This window comes from Argiope bruennichi, chromosome X1 (assembly GCF_947563725.1).
Source record: "Argiope bruennichi chromosome X1, qqArgBrue1.1, whole genome shotgun sequence".
Taxonomy (NCBI): domain Eukaryota; kingdom Metazoa; phylum Arthropoda; class Arachnida; order Araneae; family Araneidae; genus Argiope; species Argiope bruennichi.
This window is the reverse complement of record NC_079162.1, coordinates 94,841,858-94,856,363: the sequence shown is the minus strand read 5'-3', so window position 1 is coordinate 94,856,363 and position 14,506 is coordinate 94,841,858. Positions and strand designations below refer to the sequence as shown.

General features: G+C 27.4%; 1 protein-coding gene across 1 annotated transcript in view; it reads left to right on the top strand.

The window, feature by feature from the left end:
• Positions 1-3,169: 3,169 nt before the first annotated feature.
• The window catches only part of LOC129958686 (uncharacterized), a 44,860-nt gene continuing 33,523 nt past the window's right edge, over positions 3,170-14,506 (top strand). Inside the window, exons 1-2 of the mRNA XM_056071332.1 lie at positions 3,170-3,278; positions 9,190-9,279. Of these exons, the coding sequence (XP_055927307.1) occupies positions 9,204-9,279 (76 nt within the window). The 5' untranslated portion in view covers positions 3,170-3,278; positions 9,190-9,203. The remainder of the gene's footprint in view (positions 3,279-9,189; positions 9,280-14,506) is intronic.

Here is a 14,506-nt window from a genome sequence, read left to right as displayed (position 1 = left end):
ACTTTTTGGCGAATTTCTTTCTTTCTTTTTTTTTTCCCATTCTCTTTTTTGAAAGCTCAAATATTCAGAAAAAAGGATATTTGGATCAGTAATTATGTTTTATATATATATTACCGGCTAGAAATTGCCTCATTTTAAATCATCACATTATGAATTTTTATTTCCTTTATAAAATATTTTTTAAACATATTTGATCGGCAATAAGTTCAAAATATAATATGTTAAAGCATTCCATTTGCATAAAATAATTTCCAAATATCCTATAAATCTAACAGCATAAAAGAATGTGAACGCCAATTTTTTGTTTTTAATCTCTCAAAACTTTCATTAACGGCTAAGCAAAATCCTAATGCGAATTTTTTTCGTGTGGTGTTGTATAAAAGGAGTTAATTTTCTCCAATACATATTCATTTTGGATTTTTTTTTTTATGAATAGTACGATGTAACAGAAATAATTCATATGCTTGAAAACTCACATTTTCTGTTGAAACTCATAAATGAAACAAAAAATAATAAAAGGCGTAAATCTTATGGCATAGGAAAAAAAACAGCAAAAATTAATCAGCTACAACGTCTCTGTTATCACGCTACAACCTCTATACCACGTAGCTTTCACACGAGGCTAACTATTGCGTATGAACGCAATTTAATTCTGACGGAACTCAGAAGGATTGAGCTCGGGAGAAAAAGTTAGATGACAAGATAAAATATTTGCCAAAATGTATTAGAAGGGAAATTTTTCAGGGACAGTTTATTTAAAATATCACTTTTGTTTTTAATAAGGATTATAAAGAAGCCATACATCTGTTTAAAAAACTGGGTAGTCTTTGGGGGTAGTGAAATTCTCACACTAACCGGATGCAGAGAATTTAATAATGTGAATATCAAATCATTTCAATTATGAAAAAATATGACATTTGTTTGAAGCATTGAGTATCTGTAAAAGACTTTTTTAATAAATGTTTTTCTGTGGAGGCTTGAGTGCGAAAGAAATTTTGTTTAAGTACAATGAGATAAGCTGTTTATTGCTTCCAGTGATGGTTTCAGGACAATTGCTAAACCTTTGTGAATTATTATAATGGTAGCCAATCTCTTTGTGAAATGGGAGGCTCTCTACATGTAATCAGTAAGTCCAGCCACAACTATTTGAGGGGGCGGGTTCTCTTCCCGGAACGTGCGTCAAGACTTTCCCCATGCATGAATGAATTCTTGTTCTGGAGCTATAATTGAACAGATCGTATCAAGTGTTATTTTCTGTCGTTATCCCATACCTGTAACTGAATCACCAGCAAGATCATATGAAGGATTTAAATCGTCTCTCTTTGAATAGTATTATTATAGATCTATATGAGACAAGATTGAGACACGGATTCGAGTTTTACTTATGTCCTCGTTCACCATATAGATCCGGATCCGAGAGCTGTTAAGCACTGAACGATTATTTGCTACATCTTTCAACTAGGGATAACGAATATTTTACGAGCGGTTATTATGTAACCAATATCAAAAAGTCACAAATACCAGTGATCAATACTTTTTAAAGAGGGGTGTGATTCAAATCCTTGATATGATCTTACTGATGATATTTCGATTACAGGTTTTTGATCACGATAGAAAGTAACAATCGATACGATATCACTGAAATTTACCGGAGCGATGACTTCACTGAAAAGTAACAATCGATACGATCTGTCGAATGGAAGCTCTCGAACAATACAGAAAAGGAGAAATCTGTGAATGGATTGAAAAGTGAAGGGACCGGTTATTGGAATTATCGTATCATTGAATTGCATATCACTGAAATTCGGAGCGGTGACTTCACTGGAAATTGTAAAGTCACCGCTCCACTTCATGAAAGTAACCTTGACTTTCCGATATTCGCATTTGACGATGCACTATTTCATACAAATCTTTTTTAATTGCTTGCGACATCACTTTGTATATATTCTGTTCACTGCTGGCGCCATCTATTGTTAGAATATAGAACTAAAGTAAACATTTTAAAGAAATGACATATATATTTAATTCAAATTTTTCAGAAAATGGATTACTCCAATAAAGAAATTAAATAAATAGTTTTGAAAAAAAATCAAATTTAAGAAGCAAGCTAAAATAGATAAATTAACCCTTTAAAGGGCCATTTTTTCTAATCATATTATGTTAAAATATTTTTAGGCTTGAAATTAGAATAAGAAAAGGGATTCATTTAGCTTATTAGATAAATTTAATTTGATTAATTAATTAATTTGGATAATTAATAATTAAGTAACAAATCAAGACACATCATTTTGTGTAAGATAAAGAAATGAAGCATCTAAGTTTCTGTCTTTGAAAAAAAAAATGTTAGAACTTATGCCAACCTACATAATTTCATACGAATATTGATAAATTTGGTGGGAAGCATACTTCCCACGGCCCTAGAGAGGGTGAATTCAATCACACGTAACTTAAATTAGTAAATTAAGTATTAATTACAATTAATAAATTTTATATTTAATACTAAGTAATAATTTTTAATTAGTCATATGATTGAAATAACAGATATTTGGAACAAATATTTAAAAATAACAATAGCAAAATTATTTGTTATTCAAAAAATCTTGGATTATGCATCTCTACTTTCAACCTATTTCGATAAGCGATTCAGAACACATAAAAAGTCTCCTCAACTGTATGACACAAAATGATATTTATTAGCTTACTTTTTAATTACTAATTAAACATTCTTGAGTTCAAAGAGATTAATCTAATTTAATTTCGTTAGTTTCACATGACTGAAGGATCGGCTTTACCTCTATTATATTATTAACATGCTGCAATTCCATTGAAAACCAAAAATATTTACTTTGTCTATCCTCAAGAAATAATTTCCTTTATATTTTATGCGTTTTAAAGGAGTTAAATTTCCGAATAGATGTTAAATGTTCCAAAACTAAACAAATCGAGGAAGACATGTCATCTGATCTAATGCAATTAAACTGCAATATAAATGAAATTAATTTAATTTATCTTCAACATTATTAAGTGATTTAGTGAGTTATTTAGGCTATTATTGCACGTAAAGCATTTCTTTTTCATTGGAAAAGTGTTTTATTATTCCAATATTTGATATAATCTATTCCCTTTACAGAATCTGGCAATAACCAGCTGCCGGTAAATTCGAATATCCGCAGAATTCAAAAATTCTTACTTTTCCGGAATTTGTTCTTCTATAGTGGTAAAGATTCCTATTTGCAATCTCAAATCGCCGTTGATTTAACAGACGTGGAAAATAAAAGGTAAAAAAATTTAATTAAGCATGGAAAAGAATTATTTCATCCAATAATTACTTATTTCGACTCTTTTTTTATAAGTTCCTTTATTAAAAATTTACACTTCAGAATTTGCTTCTGTAAAAGGTGTGAGTGTTTAGAATGCGCCCCTCAAACTAAGTTAAAAGTACTATAAGCTAAAAAAATATTTAAAATTGATGTTTTTTATTTAAAATCATGATTTGATGTTGTAACTGCAGATTTTATTAATATTTAACAGTATTATTTATTATTAATTTATGACAGTAATGAGATTAGTATTTAACGCGATCATTCTAATGTTTATAACAAAACATAAATAAGATAATCTCCATTCATGAAATATTTTATTGGAGTTTGCTTAATAATTGTTTCAAATCGAGTATCTTTTATTTATCAGTTATTAATATCGCGTTTATTTCTTTCCCATTTATTTATTTCGCCTTTTCTACTACCTGATTGGATAACACTTTCTGTTTTGAAACTGAGCTTTGATTTTATTCAATTAAGTGCCCATAGAAAACTCGGAATATTTATAGATATATTAAAATTTTTGTATCTTATTATAATATCTGCTAATAATTTAATTTTAATTAAATATTTCTAAAATACGCAAATTCTAAAATACTCAAAGTACAACTTTGTTGCAAGTAGCTAGGGAAGCAGGAAGCTTTTTACAAAAATGTAATTCCAAAATTTTTTACTCCTGAAAATAAAGACAAGAAAATGTTTTCGAATCCTTTTATATAAAATTTTATTACTATTCAGTAGCGTAGCATGAATTTTCCCTGCCTGGTACTTGGATGAAATTCGTTGTCCTTTATTTATTTAAATTCAAAAGGCTACAAAATTTACTAAGATCTTAAAAAGCATTTTAACAAGAATAAATGTGTTGTTGTGTATTGTACATATAATGAAGTCATATATTCATGCTATAAGAAACACATTTGTTATAAAAGATCTTGCCACTTAAGTGTTGACAAAGCTGAGTTATTATAGCATAAAATTAAAAGTGCATAATGAATAACAGCAAATAGAATATAAATCTTCCATTTCGAATTAGAATGATACTGTTATGATAAATATCTTTATTGAAAAATCAATAGAATTAAAAGCAAAATTAAAATCTTAATTTTTTTTTAAATTTTGTCATTTCTAAAAAGCACTGCCCATTCTAGGCTGCTTCTATTGCTCCCCTGTTACTATTTAATCATAGCATTATTATTATTTAACATAGCTGTTTTATTATTTTTAACCAAAAAATTATCTTCTTTTAGAATATATTGTAAAAGTTTGCAAAATAACAAATTTCCTTTTTGTAATTAATTATTGCTGCTTTTTATTTATTTTCAATTATGCATTGGCAGCTAATTTTTCAAATCAAAACTTATGTAATAAAAATGGGCCTTCAAAAGTATTTTGCTCATTAGAATTCATTGCGTTTCGAGTAAATTTCTGACACCCTATTTTAAAATAATCATAAAAGCATGCAATCCTGATAATAAATCCTTATCTTTAAATATTTGCGACCAATAATAATTAATAAAATTTCCATAACATAAAACATTTCATTCAAAATATATAATTTAAAGCAAGTTTCCTTTTTATTATTTATTAAAGCTGTATTTTATGATGTGTCTTCTGATAATGAAGTCACAAGTTTTTCTTCCATTTGTAAATGACACATAGATTATTTGAACTTTAAAAAATATTACTGTATAGTACAATTAAAAATAGCCCCCAAAACATTTTGAAAGTTCCTTTTTTACTTTTTTTGACAAATAAATTTTTAAAAATTTCAAATGTTTGCCACTTTTCCCAAAATCAGATATTGCATTATACAAGCATTCTGTTATGTAGAGATTTGTTGCCTGTTTGTAATTTATATGCACTTAGGTTAAATTTTGAAATGGAAATTGAAATCTGTAGAATTGATGTCAACAACTGATTGAATGACTAAATTTAGCTGCAAGTGGGAAATTGCAGAAATATTTTCCGAGAGTTCTTTAATTACTATAAAAAGTTTTCAAAATCACTGGTAATTCTAGAATAGTAATTAATTTTTGTTTATTTTTAAAATGTTTATTAGATGATCAAACTCTCTTTTGGTTGCAATACCTTGTGATTTGTGATCAATGAATACTTGGAGTCGTATGGTCATGTCTTGTTTTCGTGCCATAAAATGAAATCAAACATTTGTTTGCAAAATTTTTGAAAAATGGAAGAATGTTATGCTTACTTTTGTTTTGTTTTAATAGTAGATTTTCAGGAAATCTATTTTTTGTTGCTTAGCTTGGTCTATGATAAAATCACTGTTTACTTCATTTTTATTTCAAATGTCGTTAAATTTTAAATTACAAACAGAATTGGATTGGGTTTGAAAAATATGATTGCTAGGAGACAATAGAGGCCCACTCATACATGCTACTATCATGCATTTTTATAAAGAACTGATAAAATTTTCAAAAATATATGCAGTGAATAAGAAAATTTTAATATAATTTTTGTGATTATATATGAATTTCAAATGTATATAAGTAAAAGTGAAATATGTATATAAGTAAAAGTGAAACTATCTAAATAAAAAGAAACTATATAAATAAAAATGTTCATAAATAGTTTGTGTATTCTAGATATACCAACTTAGCATGAGGAAAACTTTTTCTTGAACTATTAAGGACAATTAGGTAAATCGTCATTTTTTATTCATTAAAATTTATGTTTCCATTCATAGAACAGATTAATTTATCTTTAGTCTTGCCATTCCAGGTAAATAAAACATTGTAAATGTTTCAAAGCATTTTGTTTATTTTCTTACAAGATATTGCAGAAGTTAAATTTTATCTTGTTCTTTAAAAATTATCACTAATCTCTGGAAGAATTAGCTCCCAGCAGTTTTTAAAAATTGCTTGGCATTTTCTATAATTTTTCCTAACATGCTATGAAATTTAAAATTGGTTATTGCAAATAATAACCAGATTATCTCTTCCATAGCTTTTAACAATGAAAGAAAATCATGCAATTGAATATGTGCTAAAATAATGAAAGTAATTTGAATTTCGTCACAATAATTAAATATATTATTGAAAAAAGGAATATATATATCTTTAAGAGATTGAAATTCCATGAAAAAATTTGAATAAAAGATAAATTGGTATTACTAAACAGGCAATTTTTTAAATTTTGAAATAGTGTAGAAACCACTTTTGTACAATAATTGAAAAATTTGAAAGAAATTTGGGTACTCGTGACTTTGCACAGAGGATATTGATTGTAGCATAAACATATTTTTTATGTAGTTAAAAAGAGTGCAAGAAACTTGATTTAGCATGAATCTTGTTTTTCTCTCTCTTGCATGCACTTCCCAGAGGGCCACATTATGTTATGTGTAAGGGGCTACTTTGCATAGGGTAAGTGGACAACCACCAGTTTGCCACGGATTTCAAATACATTAATCAAATTCACTGTTTCTTTTTTAATTTTCAAAACAGTGAAGTAGGATTATTTGGGTTATAGTTAACTAATATTTAACCAATTCATTGCAACATTTTGATTTATTTCTTTTGGAAAATGGTGCAAAAATATGTATTGAGTTTTTCAAAACTTGATTGTTGAATTTTTGTCTGTATACAATGCGTGGTATTGAATTAAATTTTTGGCTGAAAACTACATGTATTTAGGCAAAATTTGTAATAGTAAATTTAAAATTCATAAAATGATAGCTTGTTCTTAATTACATAACTATACCTGTTTTTCTAAAAGTCATTTTTGCCTAATGACCAAATCTGAATTATAGAATTGCCTTTCAAGTACCGATTCCATATGATATGTGTGTTCTAACTTGATATATGCATACATTGGTACATATCAGGTGAGAAAACATAGCTTAAAATATGAGTTATGATTGCAGTAGTTATTTTGTACTGCATTAAATACTCTGTTAATTTAAATTTCAAAGGCCTTTAAATGATTAATTTTTAAACTCTCTAAATGACATATAGCTGGATATTTGATATTTATTTTGCAATTTGAATATGTTTATAAACTGGAACTATGTTGAAATTATGTCCTTTTGCATACTGAGTTTTGAAAAATTAATCTTAATTGAGAAAAGCATCCTCCTTGAGAAGAAAGAAAAGAAAAAGAAATGTTTATCAGCTCTATTACTACTACCATGGCTGTATTAAAAGGAATTCAGTTATATTTATGGGTTTTTTACTCGTTGATACTTGAGAATGCTTCATGCTTCCTTTCAATAATAATAGATAATATTTTATGTAGTGCCTTAAACAACATACACTACAAATTGCCGAGTTTGTAAAATGTTTAGTAGAATTATATTAAGCATCTCAAATATTTAGTGCAGTAATTTATGAACATTGAAATGAATATTTAAATTTACTTGTGAAGTTCATGAAAGTAGGTTGTTTGTGTGCTTATACTTTCTTATAAAAATGATTGGGTATGTGTGCAGTATTACAATTTCCTCAAAAAATATGTTAGACAAATGAAATAAAATTTAATGCTTCATTCACAGTTTAACGAATGGTTGCAATAGTGCAACTACTGTAATTTGCTAGCTTTCTATATTCGTCTTTGCGAAAATATTTTCCTATGGTTCTTATTTCATTGTTAAATCTATTATGTTTATTTTTTATGTTTCTGGATAAAGCTTATTCAGAATAAATTATAAGATGTAATAAAATTTCAATCTCAGTGGAAACTTAACAACTTGCTTTTTAGAGTATACATAATAATATTAAAGCTTATTCAGAATAAATTATAAGATGTAATAAAATTTCAATATCAGTGGGAACTTAACAACTTGTTTTTTTGAGTATAAACAATAATATTTTTTAAAGTAAAATAATTTTTTTATTGTAAGGTTTTTGAACAATACAATTTTTTATGGGTTGTTCTGTATGATAAAAACAGAAATGTTTGAAGACAAAAATCTACATCAAATCATATTCTTCCTAAAAAGTCTGCAATATTAGTTATGACAAAGTTGCGATTTTGAATAATTTTGCTCTTAGTCATTTGTATCCGATTTTATCATGAAAGACATTTATGTATGATTTTTTTTCAACTATCATTTATTATATATATCCATATTATTAAGAATTTTGTAAATGGATTGTCTATAATTCTAAATTATTTCTATTTTATTTGTTTGAACAGGGAATTATGAGTATTTCAATTACATTAGATAAGAAAATGTATCGATATGCAGTCATGATCATTAGATATATGTAGGGGAAAAATATACATGCATTTGGTTTTACCTATACCTGTAGTGAAATAGGGTTGTGTTGCTCAAAATTTGTAGGAAAAAAATTTAGGTGGCAATTTGTTGGATCTCAGAATATTCACAAAACGAGAGATGGTAATTTTTGAGTTAAATAACAATCAAAATGTAAAAGAACAGAATTTGAGCTATGATTTGCTTTTAGCATCTAAAAACGGTACTTATAACATGATTGATTTTATGTATACAGTATTAGTATATATTTAATAGAACGGTTCGAAAATACAAATAGTTTTGTTTATCTGATATTTTGCCTTTTAAAATGTTAAAAAAAAATTTTTCATCACTATTTAAAACTTCAATCCTTGATTGACTTGCATAAAGATTTTTATAATTTCACTTAATTAGTATTATATTAAAAATTCTGGAAACTGCAAAATTTTATGGTATATTTTTTATTCATTTTGTTTGTAATGTTCAAATTCATTAAAAAAATTTAATTGCCATATTTTTCTTTAATTCACTTCTGTAAAAATTAATTTCTGTATCTGACTTACCTTTCCCATAGAAATTTACTAACTATCTGTTCTCTTAAATGATTACTTGTATTTAACTTATATTTGTATAACTTACTGTGCAATTAATTACTAGATTTCTGTACAAGAATGGAAGATAAATCAACTTCTCGTTCTTCTAACCCCACAACTTCTTCGTCTGATTCCGCTACTGCATCAACTAGTGGTAAGTTTTTATTCTTATGCTGAAATTTGATTTTTTGAAATGAAATAAGTAGATAAAATAATCTTTATTATTTTAACGGTACAGTTATGATAATTCTGTTTTTTTAGACCAGTTTTCTGAATACTTGATTTAAAAGAATTAGAAGATTACATAATATTTTATAATACATCATGTAGTCTCTTAATCATTCACCTTTTATCTTTTATCAGGAACAATTTCTAAAAATGAAAAAACTTTTTTTTTCTTTTTAAATGTTTACTAATTAGTCTTTTTGTTTTCATTTAAAAAATAGTCATAACCAATGGCAAATACTAAAGCACACTAAACCAAACTATTAGAAATTAACATCACAGTCAAGTCGATCTTGGTGAATGGGCTAAAAAGAATTTTTAATGCATAATTTATATTCCTTGTAAATATTAAAAGGTTGTATGATCAAATCTAAATTAGTATTAGGTGTAGATATCGTACTTAAAATTTTGGATTCAGCTTTGTCAGTCTTAGTTGTATCAAAATGCTTTTTGGAAACTTATTGAATGATTTGATTTTGATTGATACCAAATATGAGCAAATATTTAAGGTTCATTATACTTTTTATCAAAGACTTGTAAACAACATATTCATCAGAGACTTAATGAATTTTGGATGCACTTTTCTCCTGACAAGCATATGAGAAGTTATATGCCCAATGATAATGATAACCAATTAATAGCAAATAAATGTTTAACTATTCCTGATAAAAGATTCTCATATTTATTTAGGTTAAATTCAGCTAATAGCTCTAATCATGTTTGAAGTGGTTTCTGTGTAATGTCAACAGCTCTTTTTGCTTATGCTCTTTTATTCAGAATTTTCAATTTTCTGTTTTGGTGATTCCTAACAAAAACTTGTACTAATTGAAAACATTAAAATTTAAAAAAAAAGAATGTGCATCTTTAAAAAATTTGCTATCTTTTGTTAAGATATGACACTGTGTTTATAATGATATCACTGATAAATAAACTTGATTTTTTTTAAAGATATATATTTCAGTTCTTAAATTTCTTGTTCTTTTTCTTCTAATTTTGTTATTTTGTATTTTTTCCATATAATTGAATATTTGTTTGTTTATGCTTTATATATTATAATAAAATATTGTTCAATGGATTTTTTAGTTCCCTTTATCTAGCAAATTGCATTGGATATGCTTTTAAGTTATTAATATTTAGCCGTAAGAACAGAATTTTAACTCTTATAGCCTACCCTTTTGCAGTTTATTGAAAAATTCCAAAAATAGCAGTATGCTATAAACTATCGAAAAATTATAGAAGCTTCAGTCATAAAAATTTTGCTTTGTACGTGTATGCTGTAATGAGTAATCTATATAAAAAGATTTTTAGATTAGAAATCGATTATAACTTTAAATCAATAATGTTTGTTTTTTATATTAATTCATTAATTGATCTGCCTGGTGCTGCTTGGAATAAAAATATTTTCAAGCCTTTTATTAATAAAAAAGTGTGCTATATAATTTTCATAAAACATTTATTGAAATATTCCATATTTTTATGTAAAACTTAATACTAATGTAAGAATTTTTAAGATAACAGATGTGTAAGTTATTGCATCAGATTAGTTGTTGTTGGTTATGTCAGTTGCAAGAAACTAAAATTGTTTATAATACTAGTATATTTTAGAATATCTGTATGTATACAAAAAAAAAAAAAAAACATCATTTTTCAAAAGTATGTGTAATTTTTTTTATTTGAAAAATGTTATTGTACAAAATAATAATTTTAAATATGACTATAATTTTATTACATATAATCTTCTTGCCACTGCAAATTTATTTTTAACTAAAATGAGAATATTGTTTGCCTCATACTACTTTTAAATCTTGTAACTTCTTAGAAAAAAATACTTATAGTACTAAATAAGTTGTAAAAAGCTAATTTTTTTTTTAAATTGTTAATAATTTTTAAGAAATGCTTCAGAACATAAACGTTGCAAGTGGCAACTCATAATGAATAAATTAGATAATTTAAAATATCCGCAGAAATTTCATTCAATAGAGGTGGCAACATTAAAGATAAAACATTTTTTTTTTACATACAAGGAAAGCTAAGGAAGCATAGCGTTTTAGTTAATTAAGAATTAACTTGTTAATTACTTGTTCTAAAATCTACTTTAAATTCTTCCATAAGTTTCATAGTAATTGTGAACATAATTTCTAGAATATCAATTGTATAAAATTATTAATCAGAGAACATTAATATATATACTAACTAATGTAACCAGCATTACTGGGAATGAATATAATTTTTAACTGTCAAGAAAATTTACTATTTCATTTTTTATTGATGAAAATTATTTAATTATCATAAAATCTTCATAAAACATTTTTCTTCACTTTTGTGAGCAAAATTTGTAATTCTATAATAAAACAAATATTTCAACAAGAGCTAAAGCCATCACGTATCTAACCAGCTAATGAAATCAACATAAACAATTTTTAATAAAAAAGATTCTTTAAATAAATTATTGTAATACTTAAAATTCTTGTATCTGTAATTTCACTGTTAATTAAAATGAGAAAATCTATTGCACCGAAAAATTTGAGAACTCTAAAAATTACTGATTAACTGATACGTTTTTCCCGAGAAAACTAATTTTTTCATAAATTATTAATTATTTTTAAAAATGGATATAAAAAATAAATTATAAACATCTTGAGAAACAATTTAAATATGTGCTTACAGTATGGAATATGAATGTAACTATTTCAAACAATGTATTTCAATCTTCATCAACTGTTTAATGCAAGTAGTCAAGTTTGGAACACATTTTTAAATAACAAAAAAAAACCTTTAAAAATTTTAGACATTTTTCAATCTCAATAAAGTAAAAGGAAGTTTATTTAGATATATCTTTCCTATGTTTACTATTTTAAATTCAATTGACTAACTGGTTCTTGTCTGCCAGAAATTGTGTCCTTACACAACACTAGATATGCAACATGGAAATATAGTTTTTAATAAATAAAAATTAATCACTTAATTGTCACAAAACCTTCACAGTATGTATATGAAAAATGTGAAGAATATCTATCCAGTAGTTGGATTTCTATGAAGGGGGATTAGTATTTCAATTTATTTATATGGATATAAATAAAAGCTTTGAAATATATAGAGGGTGCATTTCATCAATTCTGACAAATGTAAGAAGGTGACAGAAGAGCCCATGAGGATCATAAAACACTACAACACTGTGCCATCTATCGTTTGTGAGTTACGGCGGATACAATGATTTTGCTCAAAATCATGGGGAAAAAAAAACAAATAAAAAAAATTGGGCTTATCTTCAAGCAAATAAAGCCCATATTCTGAAAAAACAGTTAAAATCCTTTAAGATGACAACTAACTTCATGAAAACATATGGATTTAAAGCTGAGTAATAAGCGGTGAAACATTGGCGAAATTCAAAATCGATGTGTCGCCAAAATTTGTAATTCTGTGTTCCAAAAGCACTGTATGAGTTACAATTTGTCAAATTTACCAAATATTTGTAAATGCAATCGGCTTTCGAATGAGCCGACCATAAACCATAGACATGTTTTATTTCAGAGGAAACTAAGTCTTTCGTTGGCAATACGTCACGGAAATCAATGTTCATTGAAAGAGACTTTTGATACGAACGTTTTCGGATTTGCAGAAGTGTTATAATCTACCTGTGCGAGCATCTCACATGCGGGTACAAAAGGCTAGATAATCCACTTATTATCATTAGCTTGTCAATGTTTTAGATGTTTGTTGTTGTTATTTCTTCAACATTTCAGGACGTCCCTACAACTCGGCCGACTTTTTTTTTTTCCATTGTGCCTATTACTATTTGCCTCTGAATGGATATGTCTCGCTTAACAAATGAAGAGTACTCAGACATTCATTTTATATACGGCTTTTGCAATGGTAACTCTCGAGGAATGGAAGAGAAGCATCGTTTGCGTTACTCAAATCGTCGTACTCCTAACTCGGTTGCTGTACCAATACTAGAGGCTAAGGGAGAGTGGTTCGTTTATCAAGATGTTTGAAAAAATTAAGAATCGCCGATTCGTCACCGTTGAAGAAAGTGTGCTCGACACATTAGATGAAATTCCAAGTGTAAGATCCCGTACACTTGCTAGTGAAGTTGAAACTTCACAAAGTACAGTGATGAAAATCTTGCACGAAAACGAGTACCTTCCATGTTCAAGAATTACGTTCAGACTTCCAAAAGCTGGTAAGATGATACCGTTGGCTGTTACAAAGACATTTCATGAGAATGATACTGTGAACGGATGAGCCACTCTTTACTTGAGATGACATTTTCAATTTGCGCTGTTGGCATCTTTACGCACAACAAAATTTGCGCGTAACGCGACACTCTTCGTTTCAGTTACGATTTAACTTAAACGTCTGGCTAGTGGCCGGCGATTGCTTAATTGGCCCACATGATTTCCAGGGTCATTTGACAATCAATGAGTATTTGGAATTCTCGGAACGTCATCTATCAGAATGACTTGATGCCATTCTTGCACCCAAACGATGGGAAATCATTCTCCAACAAGATGAGACCCCTGCACATTCTTCAACGGCAGTTCAGGACTTCCTAAATGAGCATCATCCACGATGGATTGGTCGTAGAGAATCGATTCTTTGCCACCTAGATTGCCAGATATGACTCCAAAGGATTTCATTATTAGTTTTTTTTTTTTTTTTTTTTTTTCAAATAAGAAGTTTACGCACAGAAGTTGTCAGTTTATGAGACTTAAGCAGTCAGCTCGATGAGGCAATACTAAAACTTAAGGGTGAACTATTATTAACAACAACTGCTAATTCCATTCTGAAAAGAGTTAGAATATGTATTAGGTGTGGGGGTAACCAATTTCAGCAGCAAGTTTAAACTCATTTCATTGTTTTAAATTCGACGTCTTTTTTTCATATTTTTTGTGAAAACTTATAATACTTTATTCCCATTGTATTTTATTTCCCATTCTCAATAAGTGCTATTTTTCTTATTTAGCTTTAAGCATTTCTTTCTTGCTTCTAACTTATACAACAGGATGAAGGTAAACAAGAAATTAAAATCAGGAGTGGCAATGGCTCCTCTTAAGTTTTCTTTTTTAACGAATGTCTATTTCAGAGATGTATTACCAACTAAAAACATCATTTCTCCTGAAATAAAACACTTGTGTGGTTTATGGTGGGCTCAT